We start from the raw sequence: 22,815 nt of genomic DNA on the forward strand, positions 1-22,815 counted from the left end.
AGGGAACACATGGGATGGGTAGCAGCATTGTAACCAGGCTGTGTGATACAAAGTAAATACAAATACAAAAAGAGAAGTCCTGCGCTTAAGCAGCAAGGACTACAACACACATCAGCCCCAATATATAGTAAAAACCAAAGAAAAGAAAATGTTACTTGCACTTTCTCCTTAATCCCTATGTATATTTAGACAAATGGAGGTAATTTAGTTGCTCCAATGGCCATTGGAGGGATGCCCGCCTGCCAACGTCAAGGCAGACCCCCCTAAGCGGGTCCTAACACTGACCCTTCAGCCTGCTTCCTTGAGCTTCCGGCAACAAGCGCAAGTAACATTTTCTTTTCTTTGGTTTTTACTATATATTGGGGCTGATGTGTGTTGTAGTCCTTGCTGCTTAAGCGCAGGACTTCTCTTTTTGTATTTGTATTTACTTTGTATCACACAGCATGGTTACAATGCTGCTACCCATCCCATGTGTTCCCTATTAAGGGTTAATAAGTAAAGGGGTGTATATAAAAAATACCCCTTTCTGTCTCATTAGAGATATCTTTGCCGGAAGCTCAAGGAAGCAGGCTGAAGGGTCAGTGTTAGGACCCGCTTAGGGGGGTCTGCCTTGATGTTGGCAGGCGGGCATCCCTCCAATGGCCATTGGAGCAACTAAATGACCTCCATTTGTCTAAATAAACATAGGGATTAAGGAGAAAGCGCAAGTAACATTTTCTTTTCTTTGGTTTTCACTATATATTGGGGCTGATGTGTGTTGTAGTCCTTGCTGCTTAAGCGCAGGACTTCTCTTTTTATATTTGTATTTACTTTGTATCACACAGCCTGGTTACAATGCTGCTACCCATCCCATGTGTTCCCTATTAAGGGTTAATAAGTAAAGGGGTGTATATAAAAAATACCCCTTTCTGTCTCATTAGAGATATCTTTGCCGGAAGCTCAAGGAAGCAGGCTGAAGGGTCAGTGTTAGGACCCGCTTAGGGGGTCTGCCTTGACGTTGGCAGGCGGGCATCCCTCCAATGGCCATTGGAGCAACTAAATGACCTCCATTTGTCTAAATATACATAGGGATTAAGGAGAAAGCGCAAGTAACATTTTCTTTTCTTTGGTTTTTACTATATATTGGGGCTGATGTGTGTTGTAGTCCTTGCTGCTTAAGCGCAGGACTTCTCTTTTTGTATTTGTATTTACTGTGCCCACTTGCCCAGTGCCACCACTCATATCTGGTGTCACAATAGCTTAAGCTTGCATTTAAAAACAAAAAAAATGTTTTCACTGTAATAGATTAATTAGCAGTTAGTTGTCTGCAAGCATCTGTGTGTCAGTCCAACAGCGTGTACTCTGCCAGTGTGCACAGTGCCACTCATATCTGGTGGCACAATAGCGTGCATTTAAAAACCCACAAACTTTTTTTTCACTGTAATAGATTAAATAGCAGTTAGTTGTCTGCAAGTGTCTGTGTGTCAGGCTCACAATGGATACTGTGCCCACTTGCCCAGTGCCACCACTCATATCTGGTGTCACAATAGCTTAAGCTTGCATTTAAAAAGCAAAAACGTTTTTCACTGTAAGCTAATAACAGTCACTGTCCTTCAAGCAGGTGTCAGGCCTTCAGCGTGCACTTTGCCACTCATATCTGGTGTCACAATAGTGTGCCTTTAAAAAGCAAAAACTTTTTCACTGTAAGCTAATAGCAGTCAGTGTCCTTCAAGTGGGTGTCAGGCCTTCAGCATGTACTCTGCCAACCTCTGCCAGTGCACATTGCCACTCATATCTGGTGTCACAATAGCGTGCATTTAAAAACAAAACACCTTTTTCACTGTTATAGATTGAATAGCAGTTAGTTGTCTGCAACCGTCTGTGTGTCAGGCTCACAGTGGATACTGTGCCCCCTTGCCCAGTGCCACCACTCATATCTGGTGTCACAATAGCTTGCATTTAAAAAAAAAAATGTTTTTCACTGTAATAGATTAATTAGCAGTTAGTTGTCTGCAAGCGTCTGTGTGTCAGGCCAACAGCGTGTACTCTGCCAGTGTGCACAGTGCCACTCATATCTGGTGGCACAATAGCGTGTATTTAAAAACCCACACATTTTTTTTCACTGTAATAGATTGAATAGCAGTTAGTTGTCTGCAAGCGTCTGTGTGTCAGGCTCACAGTGGATACTGTGCCCACTTGCCCAGTGCCACCACTCATATCTGGTGTCACAATAGCATGCATTTAAAAACAAAACACTTTTTTCACTGTTATAGATTGAATAGCAGTTAGTTGTCTGCAAGCATCTGTGTGTCAGGCCAACAGCGTGTACTCTGCCAACCTCTGCCAGTGCACATTGCCACTCATATCTGGTGTCACAATAGCGTGCATTTAAAAGCAAAATACTTTTTTCACTGTTATAGATTGAATAGCAGTTACTTGTCTTCAAGCGGGTGTGTCAGGCCAACAGCGTGTACTCTGCCAACCTCTGCCAATGCACATTGCCACTCATATCTGGTGTCACAATAGCTTGCATGCATAGTACCACTAATCCAAAAAAAAATGACAGGCAGAGGCAGGCCACCCCGCAGGGGCCATCGTGGTCGTGGTGCTGTGATTCCCTTTTGCCCTAGAATAATGCCCAGTTTTCAGAGGCCACGTACCCTGAACTTGAAAAGTTCTGAGGACATAGTTGACTGGCTAACACAGGACACCCAATCTTCTACAGCTTTCGCTCGGAACCTTGACGCACCATCCTCCTCCAGCTTAGCTTCGGACACCTCTCAAGATACCACTCACCCGCTTGCCGCCACCACCAACACTAGCACCACAGCCGCATCACTTGGTATGTCAGGAGTTATTTACACATCCGTTTGAAGAAATGAGTGATGCGCAACCATTATTGCCAGAGGATGTAGATAACAGGGATATGTCTCAGGCAGGAAGCATTACACACATGGACGTACGGTGTGATGGTGATGATGTTGTACCTGCTGCTGCTTCCTTTACTGAGTTGTCAGATACAAGTGAAGCGGTTGATGATGACGATGCGTCCATGGATGTCAAGTGGGTGCCCGCTCGGCAAGAAGAAGAACAGGGCGAAAGTTCAGATTGGGAGACAGAGAGGAGGAGGAGGAGACGAGTTGGAAGCAGGGGGAGGTCATCGCAAGGAGCTAGTGGCACAGTCAGACAGCATGCATCGGCACCCGGGGTCAGCCGACAGCACGCCAATCAACGCATGCTGTGTACACCACCAGAATGCCGTCATTGCAGACCTCAGTGAAAGGGTTAATGCTGTAATGGACTCAACTTCCCTCGGTTCTCGATCCCTCGGTCACCATAATCAACGTTGATGGAGAATCATTGTCAGCAATAAGACACGGACAAAATGCTTTGACAAGACTCTCAATTTGCTTTACTGTGAAGGAAGCATTTATACAATTTTGTTTACATGAGTCATGAGATATGCAATACAGTACAGAATATAAGATTGATTGCTTCCTTGGGCAAGACATCCTGAGATTGAGCATTGTCGCACATCCTCTAGAAGAATGTTAATTGTTTAAAGTCTTCCACAGTCAGCATTTCTATGTCGTACATTAATTTAAAGCATACAAAGCAAAAAGTAGTTTAACTGTTTCATATCCCTTCAGTCAGCAATAATGATTATAAACCTCATCTAAGCATAAATTACATATATCAGAAAAACTATTTCATTTTCTTACACTCAGCAGTGTGGCATTTTTTTTGTGTGTCTGCCTCTGACAACAGCGATGCCATTTGCAACCTGTGCCAAAAGAAATTGAGTCGTGGGAAGTCCAACACCCACCTAGGTAGAACTGGTTTGCATAGGCACATGATCGCACATCACAAACGCCTATAGGAGCAACACATGAGTACAAGCAGCACACAAACTCAAAGCCGCCATCCTCCTCCTGGTCCAGCATCTTCAGCCACGTCAACCACTGCTGTCCTCCTTGCCCCCTCTCAACCATCCGCCACTCCGTCTCTCGCCTTGAGCAGTTCCCGCTCATCTGCCCACAGTCAGGTGTCTGTCAAGGACATGTTTGAGCGTAAGAAGCCAATGTCAGAAAGTCAACCCCTTGCCCAGCGTCTGACAGCTGGCTTGTCTGAACTATTAGCCCGCCAGCTTTTACCATACAAGCTGGTGGAGTCTGAGGCATTCAAAACATTTGTGGCTATTGGGATACTACAGTGGAAGGTACCCGGACGAAATTTCTTTGCACAAAAGGCAATCCCCAACCTGTACTCGATTGTGCAATAGGAAGTAATGGCATGTCTTGCACACAGTGTTGGGGCAAGGGTCCATCTGACCACTGATACCTGGTCTGCAAAGCATGGTCAGGGCAGGTATATCACCTACACTGCGCATTGGGTAAACCTGCTGACGGCTGCCAAGCATGGAATGCGTGGCTCTGCAGAGGAGTTAGTGACACCGCCACGACTTGCAGGCAGGCCTGCTGCCACCTCCTCTACTCCTCCTACTCCATCCTCTTCCATAACCTCCTCAGCTGAGTCCTCTTCTGCTGCTGCGTCTTGCTCCACATCAACGGCACCCCCCCCTCCCCAGGTTCTATTCAACATCCCGGATACGTCACTGTCACACCGTCTTGGGTTTGACTTGCTTGAAAGCAGAGAGTCACACCGGACAAGCACTCCTGTCCGCCCTGAACGCACAGGTGTAAAAGTGGCTGACTCCGCAGCAACTGGATATCGGTAAAGTGGTTTGTGACAACGGAACAAATTTGTTGGCGGCATTGAAGTTGGGCAAGTTGACACATGTGCCGTGCATGGCACATGTGTGTAATCTGATCGTACAACGCTTTGTGCATAAGTACACAGGCTTCCAGGACGTCCTGAAGCAGGCCAGGAAGGTGTGTGGCCATTTCAGGCATTCCTACACGGCCATGGCGCACTTTGCAGATATCCAGCGGCGAAACAACATGCCAGTGAGGCGCTTGATTTGCAACAGCCCGACACGTTGGAATTCAACACTCCTAATGTTCGACCGCCTGCTCCAACAAGAGAAAGACGTTAATGAATATTTGTATGACCGGGGTGCTAGGTCAGCCTCTGGGGAGCTGGGAATTTTTTTGCCACGTTACTGGACGCTCATGCGCAATGCCTGTAGGCTCATGCATTGTTTTGAGGAGGTGACAAACGTAGTCAGTAGCACCGAAGGCACCATCAGCGACATCATATCATTTGTTTTCTTCCTGGAGCGTGCCCTGCGAAGAGTGCTGGATCAGGCCATAGATGAGCGTGAAGAGGAAGAGGAAGAGTTGTGGTCACCATCACCACCAGAAACAGCATTATCAGCATCGCTTGCTGGACCTGCGGCAACGCTGGAAGAGGATTGTGAGGAAGAGGAGTCAGAGGAGGAATGTGGCTTTGAGGAGGAGGAGGAAGACCAACCACAACAGGCATCCCAGGGTGCTCGTTGTCACCTATCTGGTACCCATGGTGTTGTACGTGGCTGGGGGGAAGAACATACCTTCAATGAGGTCACTGAGGAGGAGGAATGGGAAATGAGTAGCTCGGCATCCAACCTTGTGCAAATGGGGTCTTTCATGCTGTCGTGCCTGTTGAGGGACCCTCGTATAAAAAGGCTGAAGGAGAACGACCTGTACTGGGTGTCCACGCTACTAGACCCCCCGGTATAAGCAGAAAGTGGCAGAAATGTTACTGAATTACAACAAGTCGGAAAGGATGCAGCATTTGCTAAATAAATTAAAAAGTATGCTTTACACAGCGTATAAGGGTGATGTCACAGCACAACGGGAATCTAACAGGGGAAGAGGTGAAAGTCATCCTCCTCCTCCCACGACCACGCCGGCAAGGACAGGACGCTTTAAAGACGTGTTGTTTATGGAGGACATGCAGAGCTTTTTGAGTCCTACGCATCGCCACAGCCCTTCGGGATTCACCCTCAGAGAAGGACTCGACCGACAGGTAGCAGACTACCTCGCCTTAACTGCAGATATCGACACTCTGAGGAGCGATGAACCCCTTGACTACTGGGTGTGCAGGCTTGACCTGCGGCCTGAGCTATCCCAATTTGCGATAGAACTTCTGGCCTGCCCTGCTTCAAGTGTCCTGTCAGAAAGGACCTTCAGTGCAGCAGGAGGTATTGTCACTGAGAAGAGAAGTCGCCTAGGTCAAAAAAGTCTAGATTACCTCACCTTTATTAAGATGAATGAGGGATGGATCCCGAAGGGACTAACAGTGGGCGATACATTCGACTAAAAAAGGCCTGATGAGATGAGCTGCCTTGGGCTAAAAATGGTCCACACGCTGCTGTATTTTAGCTCTGAATGCCGGTTGACTTGCGTGACTTATCCGCCACCAACTAGGGTTCAAGCCGCAATGTTTTGGGGAACTTTCTGCCTGGGAAACAAACATCAATTTGTATGGCCGCTGCTACAGCAGCGGCTGCAACAATACCTAATTTTTCAGGCATGTGTACATATCTAATTTTTCGGCCCTCTGGCACATAACAGGGATTAAACTGATAGGAATAGTACTACTTAACACACCACTCCTATCTGGTGGCACATTAGATTGCGCGCGCAGTGCCCCAAAATTGAAGTAGGAGGAAGTAGGAGGACCGAGCAAGCATCTTTTTCCATCTCCCGGTTCCTTAAATCGATGCCATATACAAGTCCCCTGATAGGGCACCAGCTCGTTATTCTCTTGGGCGCCAGCTCGTTATTCTCTTTTTCACTTCACTAGGGACACTTTACTGCACTATGGGCACTTAGACCCACTCTTTGTCTTGCACACTGTTATTCCTAGCCAGCATCTGTGATGGGAAATCAGGCAGTCATCTAAACGTTTAGATTGAGCTTTACCTTAGAACACCCTTGAAGGTGTTTAAGGAGATTAGGGCTAGTTTAGAGGATTCTTCTTAGACCTCTCTGTAACGGACCGTTTCAGCATGAAAGGGGAAAAATCCGTTTAGGCGATAATCCCCTTTTCTGGATACAGGCACAGCTACTGCAGAACACCACACTCCCGATCTGGATACGAAATAACACTCCGAACTGGAACAGCTGAACAAGAAAAGCATACAATCGGCTTACACTCTTGGCAGTCAGCTTACAATCCAATCCCCCCCAAGAACGAGACGACACTTCATTTTGAGGGTTAAGCAGGAACTCAAGACTGGGACACCCAGTCTGGCTTTTATTACCAACAAGTACATACAGGACACTCCCAGGGGGAGGATGAAATTAACCAATCACATGGATGTACCTCCCACACATTTCCTCCCCTTAGATTAACACTTAACACAATTATACTGTACACCTTTTTCCCCAATTCCTGGATGTACCCCAAATACATATGCTACACCTCCAAAACAGGTATCCCCTGATAGCCCTTATTCAGGGGGACAACATATGCAAGAATCAGCCCATTCGGATAAATGGTTCAGGAGTTATGGGACTCCAAAGATTTGACCGACCGCATGGGTAAAGTATCCGAAAACAGTTCCATGCATTTTGGCCCTGCGGTCGGTCACAAACAAGGGAATGAAAACAGGCGAATTGCCTGTGTTATAGAGCCTGGAGAGGGTTTGAATGAATTCCCTTGTTTATGGGGTTCTTTCTACCGAACGGCGGGTCATTCGGTAGTTTCCATACGAATTTCTGGAAGTATGGAGGTCTCAGCGGTGTTTGCCTAGTCAAGTGTCCGATTTTAGTTCCAGACACTCGACGGCAAAACACCGCTGTTCGGTAGTTAAAGATGGCCGCCGCCACGTGGTTGTTTCCTGAATGGCGGCCACCCAGAGGACACAGAACACATTACATGATTGCCAATTACCCGTTTGCAACATTGTTGCAAACGGTAATTGGAGGCACACTTAATCCTGGGTGGTCTGGTTGTTCGGTAGTTTCCTCAATACAATGAATGGAGTGATTCTACCGAACAATCAGATGAAGGCTGCATATATATATATAACCCAGGTTAACTGCATACATAAATACATATACAATATACAGGCAGTACAATAGAATATGCTTCACAGTCTTAAAGGGACAGTAGTCCCAAAATGTCCACCGCTGATTTTAAAGGGCCAGTAGCAGCAATATAAATTATACATGCCCAAATATAGTCTTTAAAGTGCAATATGTCCAGGGGCCATAGTCGCAGGGCAGGAGGCTAGCAGCCAGGCTTCTCCAGCCCACAGTGGCGAAGTTGGTTTCGCCACAATTCTCCCCTTTACCAATTAGACTAACAGGGTATCTGACCTCCTGCCGGTCAGTGCCCTGGTTAGTCCAGCAACCCACCCACAGAACAGAAGTAGTAGAGCAGCCCACCCATAATAAACAGTTACCACACCTGGGTGAGGGAGAATTTTGTCCAAGTTCAGGTGCCCCCCCACGGCTGTGTGAGAGACTGATAGGCTGCCTTGGTGGGTTGCGGAGGGGGCAGAGACCAGCGGTACTCTGTCCTGTTGCCAGCACTACCACGGGAGTAGTCTGGTGGGAGCCTGGCTGCTGGAGACCGACTGTCTCCCCTTTAGATATATCGCTCTGTGGCTGGGGGACAGGACCGACCGTCCCTACCCCTGGGGCTGTAAGTGCAGAGACTACGGTCCCATCTGCACAGATGTGGGGCTTAACATCTCCCCTTGGTGGGTTAGGCTGCCGCTGGAGAGAGGGTGTAACAAGCTCCTCTCTCTGGACGGTAAACTGCCGCTGGGGAGGGGGGTTAGCAGGCTCCTCTCCCTGCCACTCTCTCTGCTGGTGGAAAGGGGGACCAGCTGTCTCCCCTTTCATTCTCTTGTCCGGCTGCTGGGGTGCGAGACTGACTGTCTCTGCTCCCTGCAGGACACACTGCCGCTGGGGAGGATGGACGACACCATCAGCTCCCTGGGATACACACTGCCGCTGGGGAGGAAGGGCGACACCTTCTGCTCCCTGGGACACACACTGCCGCTGGGGAGGATGGACGACACCATCAGCTCCCTGGGGCACACACTGCCGCTGGGGAGGGAGGACGCTGCTCTCCTCCCCCTTCGCTTCACACTGCCTTCTTGGCATCTCACTTTGCTGCTGGGGGGTAGGAACAACAACCTCTGCCCCCTGTAACTCAGCCTGCCGCTGGGGAGGAAGGACTGCACCTTCGGCTCCCTTGGACACACACGGCTGCTGGGGAGGATGGACGACACCATCAGCTCCCTGGGGCACACACTGCCGCTGGGGAGGGAGGACGCTGTTCTCCTCTCCCTTCGCTTCACACTGCCTTCTTGGCATATCACTTTGCTGCTGGGGGGCAGGAACAACAACCTCTGCCCCCTGTAACTCAGCCTGCCGCTGGGGAGGAAGGACTGCACCTTCGGCTCCCTTGGACACACACGGCTGCTGGGGAGGATGGACGACACCATCAGCTCCCTGGGGCACACATTGCCGCTGGGGAGGGAGGACGCTGCTCTCCTCTCCCTTCCCTTCACACTGCCTTCTTGGCATATCACTTTGCTGCTGGGGGGCAGGAACAACAACCTCTGCCCCCTGTAACTCAGCCTGCCGCTGGGGAGGAAGGACTGCACCTTCGGCTCCCTTGGACACACACGGCTGCTGGGGAGGATGGACGACACCATCAGCTCCCTGAGGCACACATTGCCGCTGGGGAGGGAGGACGCTGCTCTCCTCTCCCTTCACTTCACACTGCCTTCTTGGCATATCACTTTGCTGCTGGGGGGCAGGAACAACAACCTCTGCCCCCTGTAACTCAGCCTGCCGCTGGGGAGGAAGGACTGCACCTTCGGCTCCCTTGGACACACACGGCTGCTGGGGAGGATGGACGACACCATCAGCTCCCTGGGCCACACATTGCCGCTGGGGAGGGAGGTCTGCAAACCCCCTGGCCCGCTCTGATTCCCGCGGCAAGTACTCTCGCACTGCTTTCTTCACCTGCTGTATTAGATCCTCTGAGAGGTTGGGTCCGCATATAGCCAGCACCGCGGTGACCTCTCTGTCATACGCCTCTTGAGTGTAGCTGGGTGCCATGCTTGCTCTGCTGCAGTTGGTTCCTTGTAGATAGGGGCGCTGTACGGGTACTGGCGTTGCCCTCACTTTGTAATCCAGGAATGGTGTTGTCTGTAGCTGTCCCTCTGGTTGTAGGAACGATCCCACCGCTGCCACCAATTGTAACGGACCGTTTCAGCATGAAAGGGGAAAAATCCGTTTAGGCGATAATCCCCTTTTCTGGATACAGGCACAGCTACTGCAGAACACCACACTCCCGATCTGGATACGAAATAACACTCCGAACTGGAACAGCTGAACAAGAAAAGCATACAATCGGCTTACACTCTTGGCAGTCAGCTTACAATCCAATCCCCCCCAAGAACGAGACGACACTTCATTTTGAGGGTTAAGCAGGAACTCAAGACTGGGACACCCAGTCTGGCTTTTATTACCAACAAGTACATACAGGACACTCCCAGGGGGAGGATGAAATTAACCAATCACATGGATGTACCTCCCACACATTTCCTCCCCTTAGATTAACACTTAACACAATTATACTGTACACCTTTTTCCCCAATTCCTGGATGTACCCCAAATACATATGCTACACCTCCAAAACAGGTATCCCCTGATAGCCCTTATTCAGGGGGACAACATATGCAAGAATCAGCCCATTCGGATAAATGGTTCAGGAGTTATGGGACTCCAAAGATTTGACCGACCGCATGGGTAAAGTATCCGAAAACAGTTCCATGCATTTTGGCCCTGCGGTCGGTCACAAACAAGGGAATGAAAACAGGCGAATTGCCTGTGTTATAGAGCCTGGAGAGGGTTTGAATGAATTCCCTTGTTTATGGGGTTCTTTCTACCGAACGGCGGGTCATTCGGTAGTTTCCATACGAATTTCTGGAAGTATGGAGGTCTCAGCGGTGTTTGCCTAGTCAAGTGTCCGATTTTAGTTCCAGACACTCGACGGCAAAACACCGCTGTTCGGTAGTTAAAGATGGCCGCCGCCACGTGGTTGTTTCCTGAATGGCGGCCACCCAGAGGACACAGAACACATTACATGATTGCCAATTACCCGTTTGCAACATTGTTGCAAACGGTAATTGGAGGCACACTTAATCCTGGGTGGTCTGGTTGTTCGGTAGTTTCCTCAATACAATGAATGGAGTGATTCTACCGAACAATCAGATGAAGGCTGCATATATATATATAACCCAGGTTAACTGCATACATAAATACATATACAATATACAGGCAGTACAATAGAATATGCTTCACAGTCTTAAAGGGACAGTAGTCCCAAAATGTCCACCGCTGATTTTAAAGGGCCAGTAGCAGCAATATAAATTATACATGCCCAAATATAGTCTTTAAAGTGCAATATGTCCAGGGGCCATAGTCGCAGGGCAGGAGGCTAGCAGCCAGGCTTCTCCAGCCCACAGTGGCGAAGTTGGTTTCGCCACACTCTCTGAGTCTTTATAGCCCTTCTACCTATCCAGCATTTCTGGAAACTAGCTAAGAGAAAGGGTGGCTGTGTGTCTGTGATACATTTAACTTTATATCACCTTATTGACACTTTATCACTCCGGTCTCCATACTCTCTGCCTATACCCATCTATTTAGAGGGAATTTCTTTGCCCCTGCAAAAGTATTAGTATTAATAGTATTACCATTATTCTACAATTAGGTCTCTGAGGACAGGTGTCAATCCATATCTGCCAAGTGGCCCTATGTAGGGGGAACAGTCTCTATTCTGCTCTGTGTCAGTGTGTATCAGGGATCCTTAGGACAGGTGTCAATCCATATCTGCCAAGTGACCCTATGTAGGGGGAACAGTCTCTATTCTGCTCTGTGTCAGTGTGTATCATGGTCTCTGAGGACAGGTGTCAATCAATATCTGCCAAGTGACCCTATGTAGGGGGAACAGTCTCTATTCTGCTCTGTGTCAGTGTGTATCATGGTCTCTGAGGACAGGTGTCAATCCATATCTGCCCAGTGACCCTATGTAGGGGGAACAGTCTCTATTCTGCTCTGTGTCAGTGTGTATCATGGTCTCTGAGGACAGGTGTCAATCCATATCTGCCAAGTGACCCTATGTAGGGGGAACAGTCTCTATTCTGCTCTGTGTCAGTGTGTATCATGGTCTCTGAGGACAGGTGTCAATCCATATCTGCCAAGTGACCCTATGTAGGGGGAACAGTCTCTATTCTGATGAGCAGTCAGTGTGTATCAGGGGCACTGAGGACAGGTGTCAATCCATATCTGCCAAGTGACCCTATGTAGGGGGAACAGTCCCTATTCTGCTCTGTGTCAGTGTGTATCAGGGGCTCTGAGGACAGGTGTCAATCCATATCTGCCAAGTGACCCTATGTAGGGTGAACAGTCCCTATTCTGCTCTGTGTCAGTGTGTATCAGAGTCTCTGAGAACAGGTGTCAATCCATATGTCAAGGTGTCAATATGTCATATGTCAGGTGTCAATCCATATCCATTGTGATTTAGGAATGTTAGGTGATTTATGCCCTTTATGGATTAAAACCAGACTCTGCATCAACTGTGTAATTTTCCATGGGAGTTTTGCCATGGATCCCCCTCTGGCATGCCACAGTCCAGGTGTTAGTCCCCTTGAAACAACTTTTCCATCACTTTTGTGGCCAGAAAGAGTCCCTGTGGGTTTTAAAATCCGCCTGCCCATTGAAGTCAGTGGCGGTTCGCCCAGTTCGCGAACGTTTGCAGAAGTTCCCGTTTGCCGTTTGCGAACCGAAAATTTTGTGTTCGCGACATCACTAGTGGCGGATCATCCAGCATGCTATGTGCGTTGATACAAACACACTAAAATAAATGCTGCACTTAAACTCACAGAAGTTTTGAGCAATTTCTTTGTCTGTATAGTGAACACAAGACAACCAAAAGCAAAATGGGCTCGGGAAAGCAACCAATCACACTTACAAAACTTAATGAAATTATAGCCAACTTCCTGTGTTTACAAGGTAGGGTGCGGACAGAAATGGACAAGGATCGTGGACAATATGAGAGATTTAAGGAAGTGGCAGGGCAGCCATTTTGAACTGTCTTGAACTGTGCCTGGATCAATGGGACAATGTCCGGCTGTGAAAACAATAAAACAGGAAATGGGGGAGGGGGAAAGACACATACAACCTGGACAATCAATACATTCAATTCAATTCTAACTTCACAATATTGAAAATCCCACAATTTTAAACCAGACGATATGTGGGGAAGTGTCCACAAGAGTGGGAGATTTCCAACTTTTTATAGATAGAAAATGGGCATTTATACAGAAATTGCTCAGATTAAGTGTGAGAACTTTATTTCTAAAATGCGTCTAACTCTAAAATAGGTGAGAGCATAAGAATTAACACCTTCCTTTACAATACATTTAATCAGGGTCAGGGTAGGGGGGAAGGTAATGATAGATTCCAATTTTGGGATAAATGTAATTATAGATCTTGGTTCAATGATAGATGTAATTACATTAACCCGTAATAAGTCACACACGGGATTGCAGAGAAGCACTGGAACATGACTGTGTAATATAAAACAAACACACACACATAATGAATCCCTGCAATCAAACCAATCTGATGTGATTTATAGAGCGATACAAACAGCTATAACACGGATCAGGGACATTGGAATTATCACACTCCATGGCTGAAACCTATCACCTGCCTTTGTCTCAATTTCTGTTGTTTACTCTCTCAGTATATTTTTTTTTATAAATTCTTTATTTTTGTTGTGCTCAAATAACAATCGGACTTGCGCTGCCACAACAGCAGGAGCAAGAGCATAAACACATTTAGTATAACAGTGGCATTAAATAGTACTGCACATTTTAAATATATATGCAAAAGGTAACATTAATAAACGTCTACACAAGCATGTTTGTTAAGAGAATAAAGCAATATAATCGTGCGGGTGTATGTCAGGAGAATAAGGCTTTTTCTCAAAATGGTAGATTATGTTAGTAAACTTGCTTTAAATGAATATTAAGTAACAGCAGGCCTATATGTATACATGTTAAACGATATAATATGCTGATAGGTTTAAGCACTGTGTTAACAAATTAAATTCCGCTTAGTCGAATAGTTGCACAATTTGTAATTATAAAATAAAACAGGCTAACAGTAATCAAATCGGCTATATAAAAAAAATACACATGCTGAAAATAACAGTAAGGTGACTGGTGTGTACTTACGTAATGACCTATTTGCTTTACAGTAGTAACCAGTTAATATGTGGTGCACTAACCGGTCATACTGCGTGAGCAAAGGTTAAATTACGGTGGGTAGTAGAAAATATTGCTAAATGTTACGTATTTTATAAGGTGTTAAGTACCCATGACATTCCAAGCAGCAGTATTAAAAAAGGAACAATAAAAGGAACCATGAAAGGATAGGAACACGCAAGTTACATATGTGCAGCCAGGTTAGAGTAATGGCCTGTCTGCCCATGGGTGTTCAGGAGAGTGGCTGGTCTTCGGTGCCTTTAGTTTCATATAAGGACTAGGTTGCATATGCATATGCTTAATTATATAACAATTAAATGTGGGATGACCCGCCAGGCAGTACATGCGATTAAGCTAACATATGGTCAGCATCACGCTGGGTCTTTGAGGTAGTCGTACATTTAATTTTAAAACATAAAGGCATGGGAGTGTGCTGCGCGTAATGTGGTTGCTTAGGCAATTATGGGCCGCTGTATTGCAAAGTGAATTAAACGTAAATTGTAGATTCTGCTACAAAAAAAAGTAAGCTAAAATTAGGCTAATATATTAGGCCAATATATGGTTGGTAACATGCTGGGTCTTCGGGGTAGTCGTCCATTTTATTTTAAAACATGAAGGCGAGGGAGTGTGCTGCGCTTAAAATGGTTGCATAAGCATTTATAAGGCACATAAATATAAGGTGAGTTAAACATAAATTATAGGCTCTGTTATAAGAAAAATAAAAGCAAACAGAAAGAAAAACCAAGAAGCTGCTCGGGAACATAGGCCAGACATATTTCGGACTTCTATATAGCGCACAACATTCCCAGCAGTAACCTGACTAAGCAATATAACTGATTGTGTACAAAGAGGAATGAAAAGTAAAACAAGATAAGAAGTCAGTAGGCAAAAATAGGGTCTATGGTAGGTGGTCTGCCTATCCATGTGGTAGCAGTCATTGCATCCCGGTTGGGGAAATTTCTTCCAGTCATCGTTCATGTGGTAACTGTGACATAGGGGTCGGGCGTTAGTACCTGTGGCACAAAGGGGGTTATTCGAGACGGATCCCAGGAGTGGTGTGGGGGCGACGTGTACTGCTGGTTCAACGGTGGAAGAGATTCTCGCGGTAAGCCCAAGGCCTGCAGCAGCTGTGTTGCTTCGCTTATGTCTCGGATCTGGTGGGAGTTCGTCCCCTGGTGTACAGCCAGCATGTGGTTGGTCCGCCAGCGATATCGGAGGTCGTGTTGTCGTAGGAGTGCGGTGAGCGGTCTAAGGGAACGCCGCCACGCCAGGGTATCGCCAGAGAGGTCCGCAAAAAAGTGCAGTGACATGTCCTCAAATTGGAGCGGCGTTTTCCCCCGCAGGGCAGTGAGGGTTGCCGTCTTGTCTTGTCTGGAACGGAAGGTTACAATCACATCCCTGGTGGCTGTGTTTGGCGCCTTGGGCGGGATGGGGACCCTAAAGAGGTGCTCCGGGCTAATCTTGTTGGCTTGGGTAGGCGGCAATACACTCGTGAGTAGGCGTTTGATGAGCTGTGGTAATGCCGCATCAGGTATCGCCTCCGATATCCCCCTCAGCTTGAGGTTGTTGCGCCTCCTGGCGTTCTCCTGTTCCGCCATGCGGTGTGCCGTGTTCCTTTGTTGTAGCTGCAGGTCACGTACGGTCTTTTGGAGCTCCACCATATCTTTGGAGTGGTTTGTGGAGGCGTTTTCGAGGGTGTCTATGCGAGTTGTCAGACCCCTCAGGTCTCCTCTCAGCACCATGATGTCTTTCTGCAGGCTAGTCTGTAGGTCTGCAAGTAGTTGTTTCAGGATTAGCGTAGTTACCGGGGAGGAGTCCGGTGCGGGTTTGTCGGGCTGTGAGGGTATTCTCGGTGCTGGAGCAGATGGGTAATCTTCTCCCGACATGTCATCGGAGAAGTCCGAGCAGCCTCCGTGGAGAGCCGCCATGTTGGACCCGGTGGCTCCACGCGCTTGCCGCCACATGTCCCCTATTGTAAGTCCGGTGGCGGGTTTTTCTGCGGTAATTTTCTTGGTTTTTCGTCCCATATCGTTGGGGACACGTAGGGGGTCTTGGTTTTGTTTTGGTGGTTATGCCTTTTGGGTTTTTTCTTCGTTTTTCCCTTGTGGGTCTCGGAGCTCCAGTTTGGTGCGACCGCTTCCCTCTGCGGTTAGGCTCCGCCCCCCACTCTCTCAGTATATTTTATAAATAAATTACATACTTTTTTTTCTAGGTAAAAATAAAATATCCAAAGAATAAAAGGGAAATATATATAAATGAAAACCTTTTTCTTAACATGTGGATCTTTCTTGCAGAATTCCCAGATCTCAGACTGACTGGTGGATCTCATGCATGTGAAGGACGTCTGGAAGTCTATTACAATGGGACCTGGGGGTCTGTTTGCAATAATGGCGTGTATACAGGCTCCATCTCTGTCTCTGTTATCTGCAGCCACCTGGGATGTGGATCCAGTGGATCCAGTGAGGATCGGTTCAGATATGGAATTGGAAATAAACCATACTGGCTGGATGGTATTGAATGCCGTAAAAATGATAGATCTCTCTGGCAGTGCCCTTCAAATCCCTGGTCCCAGGAATCCTGCATTGTTTCCGAAATTGCTCAGATAAAATGTGAGAACTCACATATTTCTAAAATAAGTCTAACTCTAAAATATGTGTGAGTGTGAGGAAAATGAGAATCACACAACGTAATTTACAATACCTTCATACAATGGATATATTGGGTTGGGTGGGGGGGGGGGGGCAGTAATGGCGGACTCCGATTCTGGGATAAATGCAATCATAGATCTGGATTCAGTGATTGATGTAATTACAGAACTTGATTCAGGATTTGATGTAATTATAGATGTGGGTTCAGGGATGAATACATTTATAGATCTGTGCTCAGGATTGATGTAATTCTAGAGCCCTGTTCTGGGAGTAAATGCATTTCTAAATCACAGTATAAAGAAGAATCTTCAGGACAGCAAGCATCTAGGTGGGCTAAAAATAGTGGCAGAGCAAAGTTTAGACATTTGTCTTTGTTAAGCTTGACACCTCCTTCCGCTAAGCACCCAGGGTACAATTTGGAATTGAGTGCGGTTCCTGTGGTCACTTTTGGTAAAATATGCATTTATAAATCAGTCATATTTCCTGAAAGACTCGCCTTACAGACAACTTGAAAAACCAGGCAGACTTTTTTCCAAATTGCCACCTCATCTTAAACTTTACAACCTGTTAACACACAATGTGGTTATTAGCAGAAGGAATGAGAAGTAGAAAGTTGACAAAAGTATTTTATGTAACAATCCCACCTGTGATTTATGTCAGGAGTACTCAAACGCACCTTTACAGATGTTGAAGGTTTGGGTTGTTTAAAAACCTGTGGCAGCTATTTACTGCTGACTTCTGGTGGGTGTTATAGGTTTACGACAGTTTTATATGTGTCTCGTATTATTGTTTATTTATATACAGGTGACAGAATTCCAGAAAATGAACCTGAGGTTATTCACTGTCCGTCCTCAGAGAACTGCACTGGTGAGCACTTACTGTACTGATAAGAGAGTAAAAGCACAGACAATGAATAGATAAAGTAAATTGCAGGAACCAATACTATTACTTTAACTGTGGTATTTGAGGGGCAGTGAGTGATGTTGATATGTACATAATGTACACCTCTCTCATTGCTCTGGCAATGCTTAGTTTGATGACCCCGATAGCTCGAATCATTTATTCCTTGTTCTCACTCCCTCTACATTTCTCCTTAGATATGGACAGAGTGCGTCTCATGGGAGGACAGGACAACTGCTCCGGCAGAGTGGAGATTTTCTTCCAGGGTGTCTGGGGAACCGTCTGTGATGACTCTTGGGATATGAAGGACGCAGAGGTGGTCTGTAGGCAGTTGGGCTGTGGCACTGCCCAGGCTGCAGTTGGGGGGGCCATGTTTGGACAGGGCTCAGGTCCGATCTGGATGGATGAAGTGAAGTGTAAAGGTTATGAAAGAGTTCTCCAGGATTGTCAGTCTCTGCGCTGGAATAAGAGCGATTGTCACCACAAGGAAGATGCTGGAGTCAACTGCACTTGTAAATACCCTAAAATCTTAATCTGACCACTTTCCTCCCATGTCATACATACACAAGCTAACTTTCTTTTATGTTGTAAAGCAAGGTAAAACTAACTTTAGCCCATAACCCACATTTCCTCTCCATTTGCTCCAGTGCTGATTTTCCCACTGCCGAGAAACAAACATTTCTGCAAAGACTTCTTTCTGTCCTTATGTATCTCTACATTCAGACTATAAATGGACCCCACATCTCATTAGCAGTCAAAGTTCATACCTGCTTTCTTAGAGACAGCAAACAGCAAGAATGCAGTTAGAGAGCTTTGAGAATATTGGGAACACTATATAGATTATCTTATCAGATAGCAATAGCAGCCTGCAATGCCCTGTATAGTACAGCTGCTTGTTACATAGTTACATAGTTACATAGCTGAAAAGAGACTTGTGTCAATCATGTAGGTACGTAGTGGGGAATCGCGATGCAGCCTAGAACAAAATCTAACCCCATTAAACCCCCCAATAACGACAGACCACTTAGTATGGATGAAACAGGCCACAGCATTTATTATCACAACTAAATTACTGCATAACACATCCATAACTTTATTTATTAAATCTCTTCTTTTCTGTAACCAAAACATTAGACATAAATAAGCATAAATTAACATATATACATATATAACTCCACCCATAGTGTTATACAGTGACCCAACCGTCCTTGCCAATAAAAACATGGAGTGGTTCCTAATCACCACTCCCTCTCACCTCCCCCCTCGTCATAAAAATCCTTCCAATGCCTGCCATCAGCCGACCTTATCCACGCTCGATGGGCACGAGACCTCAGGCAACCTAAAGTTAAACCTTTAGAGCAGGGGAGGTTTGAGACCTTAAAAAAAACTTGTTCATCTCATTCCATCTACTTAAACGTAACCTCAAACTCAATTGGCAAGGACATACCCCCGGCTAGCTGCGACAAAATATAGTATAGGGTGGGCGGGAGGGAAGCTGTTTGCTGGCCCGAATCCCAAGTGGCACTGAGGTAAGACCTCCCCCACACTGTCTTACACAGAACATAATCACACCCACAGATTCTTCCCAACCAATTCCATGCATCTATCCCCACACTCCTACATGTGCCCTTGTCCGCTTAGCTGCGCTATCTCCCCAGGGCCTAGTTCAGCCTTCCTCACGTATGTTTTTGCTGTTGATCCAAAAGAAGGCAAAAAACACAGTTTGAAGCGCTTACAATTTTGCAACAGTGAGTTAGTGCGTGTCTGTGTGTGTGTCAGTGAGTGAGTGTATGGCTGTATGTGTGTGTGCCAGTGAATGTGTGTCTGTGAGTAGTTGTGTCTGTCAGTCACTGAGTATGTGTCTGTCAGTGAGTGGATGTGTCTGTCAGTGACTGAGTATGTGTCTGACAGTGAGTATGTGTGTCTGTCAGTGAGTGGGTGTGTCTGTCAGTGACTGTGGGTCTGTCAGTGTGTGTGTGTGTGTGCCAGTGAATGTGTGTCTGTGAGTAGTTGTGTCTGTCAGTCACTGAGTATGTGTCTGTCAGTGAGTGGGTGTGTCTGTCAGTGACTGTGGGTCTGTCAGTGTGTGTCTGTATGTGCTGGTCTTATTATAAATTAAATTCACCAAATCCATTGAATACATAATTTAATCACAGTGATAAATAATGTATTCAATGTACAATGTATGTATGAGGCAGTGTGTGTGTGTCAGGATGTATGAGGCAGTGTGTGTGTCAGGATGTATGTCTTGGGCAGTATGTGTTTATGGATGTAGGTATTAGGCAGTATGTGTGCATGGATGCATGTCTTAGGGTGTGTTTATGGATTTATGTATTAGGCAGGTTTTATGGATTTATGTATTAGGCAGTGTGTGTGTATGGATGTAGGTATTAGGCATGTATAAGGCAGTATGTGTGTATGGATGAATGCATTAAGCAGTATGTGTGGATGGATGCATGTATAAGGCAGTATGTGTGTATGGATGAATGCATTAAGCAGTATGTGTGGATGGATGTACACATTAAGCAGTATGTGTGTATGGATGCATGTATAAGGCAGTATGTGTGTATGGATGAATGCATTAAGCAGTATGTGTGGATGGATGCATGTATAAGGCAGTATGTGTGTATGGATGAATGCATTAAGCAGTATGTGTGGATGGATGTACACATTAAGCAGTATGTGTGTATGGATGAATGCATTAAGCAGTATGTGTGTATGGATGAATGCATTAAGCAGTATGTGTGTATGGATGCATGTATAAGGCAGTATGTGTGTATGGATGAATGCATTAAGCAGTATGTGTGTATGGATGCATGTATAAGGCAGTATGTGTGTATGGATGTATGCATTAAGCAATATGTGTGGATGGATGCATGTATAAGGCAGTATGTGTGGATGTATGTATGCATTAAGCAGTATGTGTGGATGGATGTACACATTAAGCAGTATGTGTGTATGGATGCATGTATAAGGCAGTATGTGTGTATGGATGAATGCATTAAGCAGTATGTGTGTATGGATGAATGCATTAAGCAGTATGTGTGTATGGATGCATGTATAAGGCAGTATGTGTGTATGGATGAATGCATTAAGCAGTATGTGTGTATGGATGCATGTATAAGGCAGTATGTGTGTATGGATGTATGCATTAAGCAATATGTGTGGATGGATGCATGTATAAGGCAGTATGTGTGGATGTATGTATGCATTAAGCAGTATGTGTGGATGGATGTACACATTAAGCAGTATGTGTGTATGGATGCATGTATAAGGCAGTATGTGTGGATGGATGAATGCATTAAGCAGTATGTGTGGATGGATGCATGTATAAGGCAGTATGTGTGGATGGATGTATGCATTAAGCAATATGTGTGGATGGATGTACACATTAAGCAGTATGTGTGTATGGATGAATGCATTAAGCAGTATGTGTGTATGGATGAATGCATTAAGCAGTATGTGTGTATGGATGCATGTATAAGGCAGTATGTGTGTATGGATGAATGCATTAAGCAGTATGTGTGTATGGATGCATGTATAAGGCAGTATGTGTGTATGGATGTATGCATTAAGCAGTATGTGTGGATGGATGCATGTATAAGGCAATATGTGTGGATGTATGTATGCATTAAGCAGTATGTGTGGATGGATGTACACATTAAGCAGTATGTGTGTATGGATGAATGCATTAAGCAGTATGTGTGTATGGATGCATGTATAAGGCAGTATGTGTGTACGGATGCATGCATAAGGCAGTATGTGTGTATGGATGAATGCATTAAGCAGTATGTGTGTATGGATGCATGTATAAGGCAGTATGTGTGTATGGATGCATGTATAAGGCAGTATGTGTGTACGGATGCATGTATAAGGCAGTATGTGTGTACGGATGCGTGTATAAGGCAGTATGTGCGGATGGATGCATGTATAAGGCAGTATGTGTGGATGGATGAATGCATTAAGCAGTATGTGTGTATGGATGCATGTATAAGGCAGTATGCATGTGTGGATGCATGTAAAAGGCAGTATGTGTGTATGGATGCATGTATAAGGCAGTATGTGTGTATGGATGCATATATACGGCAGTATGTGTGTATGGATGTATGCATTAAGCAGTATGTGTGTATGGATGCATGTATAAGGCAGTATGTGTGTATGGATGTATGGGACTTCCAGACTTCCACCAATTTGTTTTCTTTCATATGAACACATCGGCGTTTAGTACATTTAAACACATGAACAAGAGATACTTATACATTAGATACATTATTTTAGTGTGTTTCTCTGCCCCTGAAATAGACTGGCCGACCCAGCTGAACTTATGGAACTATTCTGGGCAGTAGCCTCGTGTGCGGACGGGCAGAAATGTGACCTCCTGCTAACTTTTGAACCCCTGATTTTCGAGTATGTTGTTCCCCCAGATCGGGGCGATCAGGAAATGTTTATTTGGGGGGGGGAGTTCTTATGTTTTTGGGGTATTTCTAAAAATGTGTAAAAAGTAAAAAAAAAATTCATTTGGAGATAATTGAGTTAATACAGTAATTAACTCAATTATCTCCTAAGCAGAGGGGAGGGATTGTGTACACTGCATGGGAGTGACTGAATGTAAAATTCTGTTTTGATTGGCTTGTTGTTCCTGTGTCCCTGTGCCCCACTAGGTCCACCTGGGTGGTAACCTTGTGGGATAAACAGTATAAAAGGCAGTGTGCCTGTAATGAATATGCCCAACAAGCAGAGTGTAAATCACCAGAACCACAAAGGTAGATAGAGAAAGTCCCTATACCGGTCCTTAGAATGGCCGGGCTGAAAGGAGCTAGCGGAGCCAGAGACAAGCCGAGGTCAAAGGAGTACAGAAAAACACAAAAGCGAGGAACAAGCAGAGTCAGGAAACCAGAAACCAGAGGAGTCAAGGGAAAGCCGAGTCAAAAACACAAAGAAGCAAACAGGAACACGCTGAGGAGGAACTAGGAACACTAGGAACCACAACAGGGCACTGAGTTGAAGGCAGGCTGGGCTTTTATATGATTAGGGACATAA

At 45.8% G+C, this 22,815-nt stretch overlaps 1 protein-coding gene across 1 annotated transcript in view; it reads left to right on the top strand.

Moving 5' to 3' along the window:
• Nucleotides 1-22,815, top strand: part of LOC134582710 (scavenger receptor cysteine-rich type 1 protein M130-like) — a 109,113-nt gene that overhangs the window by 70,234 nt on the left and 16,064 nt on the right. Inside the window, exons 12-14 of the mRNA XM_063439353.1 lie at nucleotides 16,522-16,836; nucleotides 17,680-17,742; nucleotides 17,973-18,287. Of these exons, the coding sequence (XP_063295423.1) occupies nucleotides 16,522-16,836; nucleotides 17,680-17,742; nucleotides 17,973-18,287 (693 nt within the window). The remainder of the gene's footprint in view (nucleotides 1-16,521; nucleotides 16,837-17,679; nucleotides 17,743-17,972; nucleotides 18,288-22,815) is intronic.

The sequence above is a fragment of the Pelobates fuscus genome, chromosome 13 (genome assembly GCF_036172605.1).
Source record: "Pelobates fuscus isolate aPelFus1 chromosome 13, aPelFus1.pri, whole genome shotgun sequence".
In the NCBI taxonomy this organism is placed as follows: Eukaryota; Metazoa; Chordata; class Amphibia; order Anura; family Pelobatidae; genus Pelobates; species Pelobates fuscus.